General features: G+C 33.7%; 1 protein-coding gene across 9 annotated transcripts in view; it reads left to right on the top strand.

The window, feature by feature from the left end:
* The window catches only part of PCDH15 (protocadherin related 15), a 1,819,045-nt gene that overhangs the window by 1,291,277 nt on the left and 514,453 nt on the right, over window positions 1-13,315 (top strand). For all 9 annotated transcript variants that reach the window (XM_055274344.2, XM_055274341.2, XM_055274340.2 and 6 more), the window contains 2 exons: window positions 136-246; window positions 12,553-12,723. In XM_055274344.2, the coding sequence (XP_055130319.1) occupies window positions 136-246; window positions 12,553-12,723 (282 nt within the window). The remainder of the gene's footprint in view (window positions 1-135; window positions 247-12,552; window positions 12,724-13,315) is intronic.

Raw genomic sequence — 13,315 nt, 5'->3', positions numbered from 1 at the left:
CTGAAGCTTATAGTCATCTATTTTCAGATGATAAGCATGCCGTCTCTAACTTCCAAGAGGATTAATCCAAAATATTGAGTTATTAATTCATCTTGCTTTCAAGTAATCTGAAGTCTGTATCTTTAATATTTGCAGACATCCAATGACACCTTTGAAATTCCCCTAATGTTGACTGGAAATATAGTGTTAAGGAAGAGGCTCAACTATGAAGATAAGACTCGCTACTTTGTCATAATCCAAGCTAATGTGAGTATTCAATTTCTTTTAAATTTCTTCTGTGAATTTATGAAGTAAAAAACTCATCCAAAATGTATCAGATACTCTTAGAGTGCTCTGTGTCATTCACTTCTTCATCAGGGCACTCCTGCCCTTGGTGTTTATATATAATACTCTTACAGATGGAGAAAGGGATAGAATAGGTTGTTTTTATTCTCTGTATTCTTTGACCTCTAAATTATTCATATGTATTACCCATGATCCAATCTTTTTAGACTATACTGAAGTATTTTTCAAAGTAAGATCCTACAAATTAACTGCAGCAGAATCACCTTGGGTGTGTATTAAATATACATATTTCTGGACCCTACCTCAGATGTTCTGAATAAAAATCTCAGATGATGGCAGTGGAATATCTGCATTTTTAGTTAGCTCTTCAGGGGATTCTAATGTACACTAAAGGCAAAGAATCATTGCCTAATTGGTCGTGTTCTTCCTCATGGCTATCATTTATTGAGTAATTGTTCACTAGATATCAGCTAATATCCCCATAGCTGAAGTTTATGCTAATGTACATAGATAACAATAACAGAACATCCAAACATATGCTTGTAAAACACAGACATGGTTTATATACTTATAAAACATAGAGATCCTTATATGCTTATATAACATAGACATGCTTATATGCTTATAAAGCATAGACATTTATTATAGTTATTATTAGTGGAAGTTTAATAAAATTTCTGGAATTATACGGCTCAATGTTTGGTTTAACAGTTCAGTTATATCACCAGGGACTTAGGTTCCTTCCATCCTTATACTTCCCTCTTCTCTGAATGTGGTTATTTTCCCAGTGCCCTATCAGCTGGGAGCTAGTTGTGTACTATGGCCATAAGCATCACAACTGCATTTCAAGTCTGAATGCAGCAGGCAGGAAGGGTAGCAGAACTGGGATTTCTTTTATACTTATTGAATCTTCCTCCTTTTATCTGGGAAGATACTCTCTTCAGAGTTCTCTCCCACCCAACATCTCCTTCCAGACTTGTATCACCTGAGTCAGCATGATAGGAACGAAAGTTGAGGAAGACCATAAGGGTCAAAGGGATATGCAGTATTCACTTCTGAATTATACTATGTATAGTTCATGTCCTGAGACTGAGCACACTGATGATCTGAAAACATTTTTCTTTTCTTAGCAAGAAGAATTGGAGTACTCCTTGAGAAAAAAGCTAGAAGGGAAGGTCATATAAAAAGTCCCATATTAAGTGACAAGCTACGTTTTTGAAATAACAGTTAAGAAATGAGCTCTAAAGATATAAGAAGTATGGAGAAATCTTGAATGCATATTTATAAGCAAAATAAACCATTAAGAAAAGGCTATATACTGGATGATTCCAATATATAACATTCTGGTAAAGGCAAAACTAGGGAAATAGTATAAAGATCAGTAGATGTCAGGGATATGGTGGTAAAGGCAGGTAGAAAGGGATTAATAGAAGGATCACAAAATATTTTTAGGTCAGTGAAAATACTCTGGATGATACCATAAAGTTGGATAGATATCATTATACATTTGTCCATTCCCATAGAATGTACAGCACCAAGGGTGATCTTTAATGTAAAGGATGAACTTTGGTGATTATCATTGTTCAATGTAGATTCATCAATTGTAACCAATGTACAACTTTGATTAGGGATGTTGATAAGTGGGGAGGGTGTGCATGTGTGGAGAATGGGTGTATATACCTTCCTCTCAATTTTTCTGTAAACCTAAAACTGCTCTAAAATAATAGCCTTCTCTTTTTTAAAGCAGCTAGACTCTGAAGCCATAATATGCCTTTAATGACTCCTAAGCATTGTAATCTTGCTCATACAGCAGAACAGAAAGATAGCAGGGGATGCTAAAAGGAAAATAACCTCAATTAGCTGTTCTGAAGACATTAACATGAAAAAATGTGTCACAAACTTGTCATTTTCTTGCCTTTTTAGAGATATATCACCTGACACAGAATGTGTATGTGTTTAGGTAGATACCTAGATAGATATATAATTAGGGATATGTAGATAGAAATATGTAGATAGACATATAGATCTAATTTTTGAAGCTAAGTTTATAAGCTTTTATATTTCTTCAGATTTTAAAAATAATTTATTTTATATATTATAGTTATATATTATAATATGTTATACGTATTATGTGTGTGTCTGTATGTGTATATATATATGTATTTTTTAATGTCATGTGACATAGACCAGAGTGAAAACTGTGGATATGGGAAAAAGTAAAATGTATTAGGGAGGGCCACTCAGAATTCTTCAGAAACACAGAAAATTCTTTTTTCTGTTTAACTGAAGATGTGTAGAAAAGGTAGAATGTCTTTTTTATAAAGTCAGATTGCTATGGAAGGTATTTGTAAGCTAGTTTTTTATTATGCAATTAAAAAGAGATAATTTTTAAATAGAAATGCAAGGTAAAAGATTCTGAATTGGTGTCTAGTTTTAAAATATTTGTGAAGACATCTGGAACAACTTATATCCAACATGATAGACTACTCGTCACTGAGGGAGTGACAAGTTTTTAGCATTGCAGGGATAAAATTATAAAACAGAAGTACATATGTGAATCATCAAAAGGAAGGAATAGCATTAGGACGAAGTCGAATGAACATTTGAGTTTAAATGCAATAACAGTTTTTGTTATAAACCTAAGTCATACAGTACAAAATGAAATGTTAAATATAGAAGGTTATAACATTTTAAGCATTTTTAAAAGTTTTAAGAACAAATAATTTTAATAGCTACATAATGTAAGATAATAATAATGTATCACCATTGATTCAACTATACTCTGTTTTTGTTTATTTGATCATTTGTTTTTGGCACCAAATTGATATCCACCCTCATGATGTTCATGAGAGGCAGTGAGTGTAGTGAATTATGTCACCCGAGTTCAAATCTCAGTTCAGCCATTTACTAGCTGTGTGATTTGGGGCATACTTTGTATGTTAATTTCCTAACCAGTAAAATGGGTATATTAATAAAACATACCACATTGTTCTGGTTACAATTAGCTAGTTAGCAAACAAAAAAGTACTTAGACTAATGCTTGAAATATATTGAGACATTATTACAGTATTACATAAATCACTAAAATACTGGTACTTACTGTTTAAAAATCAGTAATTAAAAATGGAATTGCTATGAGAAAATTATGTGTATGCATATATATGTGTATATGTATTTGTACATATATATTCACATACTTTTTAATCTTAGTAGATAATGCTGTATTATTTTTCAAAGTGTTATGACATATCACATTTCCACAAATGATAAAGAAAGATGCTCATTTCCACTGCATTTTAAATCTGTAACTTAAAACTGGGTTGTTGGAGGTGGAAAGTCAGCTGAGACTTGCTTGAGGGCCAATTTTGGGTTTCTCTTTCAAACTCTGAGTTCAGTGATCTCACATTGGCAGCCATGGTGGGAGCATTTACAGTATGGAAAGTGCCAGTGCTACAAATCAGGGCTACTTATCTGATAGCTGGTTGTTAATCATTAACTGTTTTGTATATACCAATAGTAACATAAGTCTAACATATCTTTGTTTGTATACCATAATGATATCCATGTATCTAAAATGTCTCTCCATTTTTTTTTACATTTATCTTGTTTGTTTGTTTGCTTATTTATTTATTTATTTTGAGACAGTCTTAACTCTGTCACCCAGGCTGAAGTACAGTGGTGTGATCTCAGCTCACTGCAACCTCCACCTACGGAGTTTAAGTGATTCTCATGCCTCAGCCTCCCAGCTAGCTGGGACCACAAGTGTACCACCACACCTGGATATTCTTTTTGGGAGGGGAGGAGAGTATTGCTATGTTGCCCAGGCTAGAGTGCAGTGGCATGATCTTGGCTTACTGCAACCTCAGCCTTCCCATGTTCAAGCTATTCTCGTGCCTCAGCCTCCTGAGTAGCTGGAATTACAGATGTGTGCCACCACACCCAGCTACTTTTGGGATGTTTAGTAGAGATGAGGTTTCAGCATGTTGGTCAGGCTGGTCTCAAACTCATGGCCTCAAGCAGTTCACCCACTTCAGCCTCCCAAAGTGTTGGGATTACAGGCATGAGCCACTGCACCTGGCAGCAGTTTTTTATATTGTATTGGTGGTGTGCACAATGTTAAGTCATGTACATTAAACACCAATATATTATCTTGAAGTCATAAGGAGAGTTAACATATGAGCAATCAATTTTGACTTTAAAGTATATGGCCTCTAAAAGAATAATTACAGGTATCATGACCAATTATTGAGCATTACTCAGCTTTGCCCTGGTTTTGCTTATGTTAAAAATATTTGATTTTCGAAGAGAATCCTTCAAATTACATGTAGTTTGGAGGTTTCTTTTTATCCGTGTTTACATGTTATGATCCATAATTAAGATAATTGAGTTTTGACTGACCCGTATTAGAAAACCCTGTCACATCTTTTTTTGAGAATATTTGCAATATTGTCACCCATGCTATTGACATCAAATATAAATACATAATGAAGGAATGATTAGTTCCAGACAAAAATTTTGTGGGGTAGATCTAGAAAAAAATTAGAGATATGAAGGATCAATGGGTTTTCTTTTTGCTGAAATTTACTACATGTTATTATAACCTCAACTTTGATATGTTACCCTAATTCACATAGAATCAAAGTAATCTCTTTACATATAATTTTTCTTCAAAGCAAACTCTCTTTCATATTATTGTTATCCTGAGTGAAATATTAAGAACACTTTTGTAATCAAGATTTCTTAATTACCAGAAAGAAAAACGTTTATATTTACTTATGTTATAATTTATTTATTTATTTTTGAGATGGGGTTTTGCTCTGTCACCCAGGCTGGAGTGCAGTGGGGCGATCTCGGCTCACTGCAACCTTCACCTCCGGTGTTCGTGATTCTCCTAACTCAGCCTCCCGAGTAGTTGGGATTACTGGCACGTGCCACCAAGCCCAGCTAATTTTTTGTATTTTTGGTAGAAAAGGAGTTTCACTGTGCTGGCCAGGCTGGTCTGAAACTATTGACAACTTCAAGTGATCAGCCCACCTTGGCCTCCCAAAGTTCTGGGATTACAGGCATGAGCCACTGCGCCCGGCCTAAATTTAATTTAGAATCATAGCAAGAATAATTTATAATTTCTAAATTATTTTGTGAATAGCAAGGGTGTTGTATATATCTCATAGAGAAAAATCTAGAAAAGGGTTGCTAGCTATCTTTCCTAACAAGATATAATTCCTAAAATTATAATATTACTGTTTCTTTACTATTTCTTTATTAGCTCAATTTTTTATCTTTATGGACAGAAATATTCAAATAAAATGTTTAAGCATTGCAAACATATGTTTGTATGTGTAAAATTAATTTTCTGTAGTTTATATTTCAACCTTGTAAACAACTTTTCAGAAATAACCCCTACCCTGACCTTCCCTCACTTCTGCTTCCTACTGATGTGTGGAATTAGTGTTCATTATAACCCCGTTGTTTTAACTCTGAAAGTTTCTTGGGCATTTTCTGAGGAGTGAGAGTGAAATGAGAGGACAGCAGGTGATGGTTTATGGGAACTAATATTTATTGTTTGACTACTAAAGATACATAAGCATTTGGGGCTATAAATGATGATACAATTCTGTCTACTGGTTTGCATAAAAAATAAGAAATATTAGGCAAATATCTCAAACAAAAAATGTTTTCAAGAGAATAGAATACCTAACTTCCTCTGGTTAATGTTTATAGAAGCATTATTTTTTTCCTTAACTTTTATTTTAAGCACAGGGAGTACATATGCAGGTTTGTTACATGGGTGTATTGCACTCAGGCAGTCAGCATAGTACTCAAGGGGTAGTTTTTTAACCCATTTTCTCTCCTTGCCCCAGTAGTTCACACTCTGTTGTTTCCAGGTTTATTTCCCTGGGCACTCAGTGTTTAGCTCCCATTGAAAACTGATATTATGTAGTATTTGGTTTTCTTTTCCTGCGTTAATTCACTTAGGATTATAGCCTCCAGCTTCATCCATGTTGCTTCAAAGGACATGATTTCATTCTTTTCTATGGCTTTGTAGTATTCCACGGTGTATATGCACCACATTTTCTTTATCCAATCCACTATTGATGGGCACCTAAGTTGATTCCATGTTTTTTGCTATTGTGAATATCATGGCAATTAACGTAGACATGCATGTGTCTTTTTGGTAGAATGCACTATTTTTCTTTGTGTATATAACCAGTAATGGGTTTGGTAGGTTGAATGGTAGCTTGGTTTTAAATTATTTCAGAAATCTTCAAACTGCTTTCCACAGTGGCTGAAATAATTTGCATACCCATCAACAGCATATAACCATTTGTTTTTCTCTGCAGCCTCACCAGTATATGTAATTTTTTGACTTTTTAATAATAGCCATCCTAACTGGTATGAGATGATATCTCATTATGGTTTTGATTTGCATTTCCCTGATGATAAACGCTGATGAGCATGTTTTCATATATTTGTTGGCTGCATGTATGTCTTCTTTTGAGAAGTGTCTGTTCATGTCCCTTGCCCCTATTTTAATGGGATTATTTGTTTCTTGCTTGTTGAATTGTTTGAGTTCCTTATAGATTCTGAATATTAGACCTTTGTCAGATGCATAGTTTGCATACCTTTTCTCCCCCCATTCTTGCCATTTTCTGTTTACTGTATTGATAGTTTGCTTTAGTGTGCAGAAGCTCTTTAGGTGCTACTTGTAAGTTTTTGTTTTTGTTGCAATTGCTTTTCAGGTTATCATCATTATGAAATCCTTGTTAAAGCCAATGTCAAGAAGAGTTTTAATAGGTTTTCTTCTAGGATTTTTATAGCTTAAGGTATTACATTTAAACATTTAATTCATCTTCAGTCAATTTTTATATGTCTGGTAGAATTCAGCTGTGTGTCTATCTGGTCCAGGGCTTTTTTTTTTTGGTTGGTGAGTTTTTTATTACTAATTTAATATCACGGCTTGATATTCGTCTGTTCAGGGTTTCAATAGGTTTCTGATTCAATCTTGGAACATTATGTGTTTCCAGAAATATATCAGTTTACTCTAGATTTTCTAGCTTGAAGTTGGGGAGGCACAATTCTGTTCAGAGTAGTGGTTGAACTTGTTTAACTTTTAAAAAGATATTCTTGCTTGCCAACTGGAATCACAGTTTCCTAACTTAATGTAATATTCTGTTATTTTTAAATAATTAAAGTTAAATATAAATTCTTATTTTTTAAAAAAGAAATGAAGAGAAATGCAGATGAAAATGGGAAAAGGAAGAAAGGATATTTTCTTTGTGGATTTTAATATATATTAGATTGTCACATCACAAATGAAAACACATAATTAAATTATATGAAATGTTTATAGAAATAGTTATTTTTTATTTTTTAACCACTCACAATTTAGAATGTTATTTCATTTACTCAGAAGAGCCTTGAGCAGTAGTGTATTACTATAAAGATAAAAAACGTAGTTTGTTTTGTTTTTTTTGTGTGTTTTTGTTTTGATTTTTATCTCGGTTGCCAAAGGATTATCTCAATTGCCGAAGGATTATTTTTTAAATGGATATTTTAAGATCAAATCTGATTCCAAATTGGGAGAAGAACATCATGAATTAGCATTACCATTATGGGCTCACAAGTTATGAATGTGCATGAGACATATTTTTATATTTTTTCCTGTGTGATATGTGTTGGTGATAAAATGTGGGAGAATTCCCACGTGTGGAAACTGCTGGTAGATTTTGTTGCTACATCTCTGCTCACAATAGTTTTGCCAGGATCATTTTTATTTCCCACTGAAAAATACAAAGTTTAGAGCTCAACACTTTGTAAGCAATATCTTTCCCCAATATGAGAAAAAGCTCCCATTATGTATTTTGGTATATACTTCCCGTAAATACACTATCTTTAACACACCGGTATCTATTCTATGGAGTAGTGACAATGACCCAAAGAAGCAGATAATAGTGAGAGATTTGATGCTGACAGACTGAAAGAAAACATAATGTAAAAAAAATCAAATTTGTTTATTATAGTGATTTGGTGATGACATATAAAGAAGAAGGCTGAGTGACATGGAAGGGTAGAAATACTGCCTCTGGTATTTATATACATGTATGTGTATATATGCATATCTCATATGTGTGTTTATATAGGCATGCTACATTCATATATCACATAAAATATTATAAATATTTAATATTATCTGTTTACTATGTTTATAAATTAAATTTAGGTTAATTCAATATTTTAAAACTTCATCATAAGCAATCATTATTTTAAATGGTGGGTTAAAGCCAGGCACATACCTATAGTCCTAGCTACTCAGAAGGCTGAGGTAGGAGGATTACTTGAGCACAGGAGTTTGAAGTCAGTACAGGCAATGTAGCGAGATTCTCATTTCTAAAATAAATAAATAAATAAATAAATAAATATTTTATAAATAAAAAATTTTCAAATATTATCTCCAATGCCACAAGTAAATTTACAAATACATATTAAATATGTCATTTTATTAACTTATTTATGTTGTTGAGAAAAAATGTCAAACATAAAATCATTAATAAATATAACAAAAGTTTACCAACCCTATTAAAGAAGCATCCAGTTTTCATATATATATACTCAGAAATTGAGTTGTTTTAGTTCTTAAACTTTAATATAACTTTAGAAATATGGAAGATGAGATTACTTAATGATTTAAAACACCGGATGATGCAACACAAAGGGAAATATATGTGAAAATATAACCTACTAATCTTTATGAGGTCACATTATCTTAACGTTAGTAATTTTCAGTACTAAATGACCCTGTTAATGATGGGATGAGGAAACATGTCCTCATCATTTTTTTAAGACCGTCAGAAGCAGTGTATTGGAGTCTGCCCCTTGGAAGCTACTCAGGATATGCCGACTGAACAAATCATTACATCATTTATCTATTAATTCACATATTGTAGACATAGCTATAATCCAGTTAAATAAAAGATCAGTATTTAAAAAGTGGCAAGTTTGATGAGCTAGTTCATTTTTCTAAAATTTAAAATATACACATACATTTACTTTAAGATTTTTCTATATGTTCAAAATTCATACATCTTGAGAATAATTTATAAAGTTCATTTGTGAACCACCAAAATTGTCTGACATGCCACATGTTGCTCCTACTCTACTTTTCAACTGGCCTAGAGGTTGATACACATATGGGAGTGCACATACACAGCTCCTTAAACAGCTAAAGAAGAAGGTGTATATACTTAACACAATGAGAGGGAGGAGGCTTCTAAGGGAAGAAAAACTAGGTTTCTAGGAGAAAAAGGGGAGATTAAAATAGCTTGTGATCGTGTTTATGTAGGTAAGAATAGACTTCCTTGTTTTTTCTTCATTTTCATAAACTTTCTTGGGAGAGGGAATTCATGGCAGCCTCACTCCCATAAGTATCTGCTTTTAGTGACATGAAAGAAGTTCAGAAAAGACTTCTTTCTGTTTGTTGAATCTCGAATGTCTTTAGTTTTAAATAATTTTTATAGTGCCTCTAGGGATCTGAGTGAGTGCCGAAACTTTGAAAATTTAAACATTTTGTGCTTTTTAGCTATAATTTTATCAGAGTCTGTCTTACACTGTATCAAAATATCAAAGAATCCTGGAACCACAAAGTTATTACATTCTAGACAAGGTTGTACTTACAAAATTCCACCAATAGAAATTCGTGCTTCCTAAAACTTTACCCTCAAGCATTGCTTTACAACTTTTTATGAGCAACCAGATTGGGAATGAGCTTAACCAAAATGTACTATTAACCATGCTTAAGAAGAGGGATTTTTTTTTAATTGAACGGCAAATATTAATGTCTGGGAACTGTCACAAAGGAAGACGTTTTATGAACAAAAAAATAAAATACAGGTCTGTTAGTATAATTACTTTTAAAAATTATTTAACATAAATTAGCAAAATAAGATTAGCCATTTTCAAGTGAACGATTCAATGGCATTTGTTACACTCACAGTATTGTACAACCACCGCTTCTATCCGATTCCCAAACGTTTTAATCACTCCAAAAAGAGCTGGCACCACTCATGCAGTTGCTTTCCATATCCCCTCCCCAGCTCCTTGTAGCCACCAATTTGTTTACTGCTTCCAGATATTGCATATAAATGGATCATATAATATGTGACCTTATTTTTTGTCTGGCTTCTTTATTTGAAAACTTGATGTTTTCAAGGCTCATTCATATTGTTGTATATATCAGTACTTCATTTCTTTTTATGCTTGAATCATATGCCATTGTATGTATATACCACAATCTGTTTATCCATTTATTCATTGATAAATATGTGGGCTTTTGCCAACTTTTGTCTGTTGTGAATAGTGCTACATGAACATGCATGCAAGTATACTTTTCAATGTTGTACAAAGTAGAATTCAAAAAGGCAGAAAAGCATAACAGTTCTTCAAAATAAAAACTAAATGCAATGAAAGTAAAAACATTTCCAGATTCTGTCATAATGAATGATGCTACCACCACCACCCTCGACAATGGATGTTCTTCATGGAAATGACTTAGGCCCAATATTATTTTCTTCTGTCCTATGACAAACATTCTTCAGATAAATATAAACAATTTACATTTCTAATAAAATTACTACCCATTCTTTAAGTGTGTACTGTCCATCGTGGTTTCCTTCCAAAGAAATGAAAGGGAAACAAGAAAGAGGAACTTTATAGTTGAGAAAACTGACTAGATACAGCCTCAGCCAAGTGATCAAGTTAACAACAGCGATAAGTCATATTAATAATATACTTTTGATAAATATGTCAAAATAGCAGTTGACTTGTGGTTTTCCTACATAAATCACATAACCCCAGTTGAATCTTGAGGAAAACACCAGATAAACACCCATTAAGGGACATTCTGCAAAATATCTAGTGCTCAAAATTGTCAATGTCATCAAAAACAAAAGTTTGAGAACTTGTCACAGCCAAAATGAGCCTAAGGAACCATTATGACTAAATGTAAACTGGTATCCTGATTGGAATCCTGAAGCAGAAAACTGACATTAAGTAAAAACTAGGGAAATCTGAAGAAATTTTGGATTTTAGTTAGTAACAATGTATTCCTACAGCAAAATTGCACTAGATAAAGTTAAATGATAAGGAAGACTGTATTCACAGCTATTGCAACAGAGAAGAGAGACCAGAATACAGACTAGATCTGAACTGATCTCTAATAGAAAAAATGGCTGGAGAGCTGTTAAACGCTCCAGTGGACTTGGGTGTGGGGGAATCACAGACCAGGTGTGTTTACTAATTGGCATTTCCAAAGGAAAATAAACTTCCTTGAATTTTCATGACAGAAGTAGTTTTAGAAATTGGAGCAAGCCTTCCTGTGTCCATGTGTATACATATGTAACCTTCATGTTGTACACATGTACCCTAAAACTTAAAGTATAATAATAATAAAAATTAAAAATAAAAAAATAAATAAAAATAAAAATAAATTGGAGCAAGCCTCCAAAGGAAGTCAGGCTCCTCCCCTCCCACAGAAACTGGGAAATATGGGCTTCTTCCTTGACTATTACATTTCAAAGAGATGGCCCCCAGGGCGTGAAAAAGATGGGCCTGGTTTGTAGAACTGACAAGCAGCTTATAAAAGATTCACATCTCAGAGGTGCAGAGAAAGAATTTACAATTACAAGGTTTCTAAAGTAAATGCTCTAATGAGATGAGGGTGACCTTTATGGTTAGGCTGTCTAGTAATGTGAACTGTTAGGTAAAGGCCTAACATACAAAAGCTTAACTACTGTAACATACTTTCAAGAAAGTTGCTTTGAAGACAATTGCATCACAGTTTACATCCTGACTCAACCACTTAAAACTGTTGGTTTAAGCAAGTTAATTTACCAATATATATTTTTTTAAATGAAAACTAAGGCTACATTGTGCCTAATTTCTTTTTTGTTGTTGTTTTTTGAGACTATATCTCACTCTGTCGCCCAGGCCGGAGTGCAGTGGCGTGATCTTGGCTCACTGCAACCTCTGCTTCCCAAGTTCAAGCGATTCTCCTGCCTCAGCCTCTCCAGTAGCTGGGACTACAGGTGCCTGCCACCACACCCAGATTTTTGTATTTTTAGTAGAGATGGGGTTTCACCGTGTTTGCCACGCTAGTATCAAACTCCTGACCTCAAGTGATCCACCCACCTTGGCCTCCCAAATTTCTGGGATTACAGTGTGGGCCACTGCTCCTGGCCATTGTGCCTAATTGTTCGTTTTTCTCTCTAACAGGACCGTGCCCAAAATCTGAATGAGAGGCGAACCACCACCACCACTCTCACAGTGGATGTTCTGGACGGAGATGATTTGGGTCCAATGTTTCTTCCTTGTGTCCTTGTGCCAAACACTCGTGATTGCCGTCCACTCATTTATCAAGCTGCCATACCTGAGTTGAGAACTCCGGTAAATATACTCTTATCTTTCTACCTTTATTTGCATGTTTTAAAACCCAATGGGATCATGTTCAAGTATTTCGTAGACATATGATTTATAATAGCAAAACTCACTATATGCACACTGAAAAATATTTATGTCCAAAACTATTTTCAGGGAGTATGAATACATTTTTAACACAAAGAGTAATTATATAATTTACAAAGTAGAAAGTATGTTATGAAACAACAGTCCAACATGGTTATTTTATTTTTTTACCAACAAATCACCAAGGAGTTCACTAGCCATTCTGAAAAACTCCAAATAATCACTGCAGCATTTTCTTAAATTCGTATTTAAACATGCAGTCCTAAGTTAGAGGACAGACAGGTCAATAGGATATTTTTTTGGCCCAGTAGAATTCTGAAATGTTATTGGAGATTATGTTTGGCTGTTTGAAGGTAGGAGCTAGCAAATACTAAATACAAATACTTACCTCTTAAAGTAAAGATACAGAAAGGTGAAGCACGAATACATATTTTCTACACTTAATCCTGTATTTTTGACAAATGCTAATGGAGCTATAAATTTCTGTCAGTTTGGATTTCACACCTTGGACCTC

This window comes from Symphalangus syndactylus, chromosome 4 (assembly GCF_028878055.3).
Source record: "Symphalangus syndactylus isolate Jambi chromosome 4, NHGRI_mSymSyn1-v2.1_pri, whole genome shotgun sequence".
Lineage (NCBI taxonomy): Eukaryota > Metazoa > Chordata > Mammalia > Primates > Hylobatidae > Symphalangus > Symphalangus syndactylus.
The sequence above is the reverse complement of the archived record's forward strand: the minus strand, read 5'-3'. Positions and strand labels throughout refer to the sequence as shown.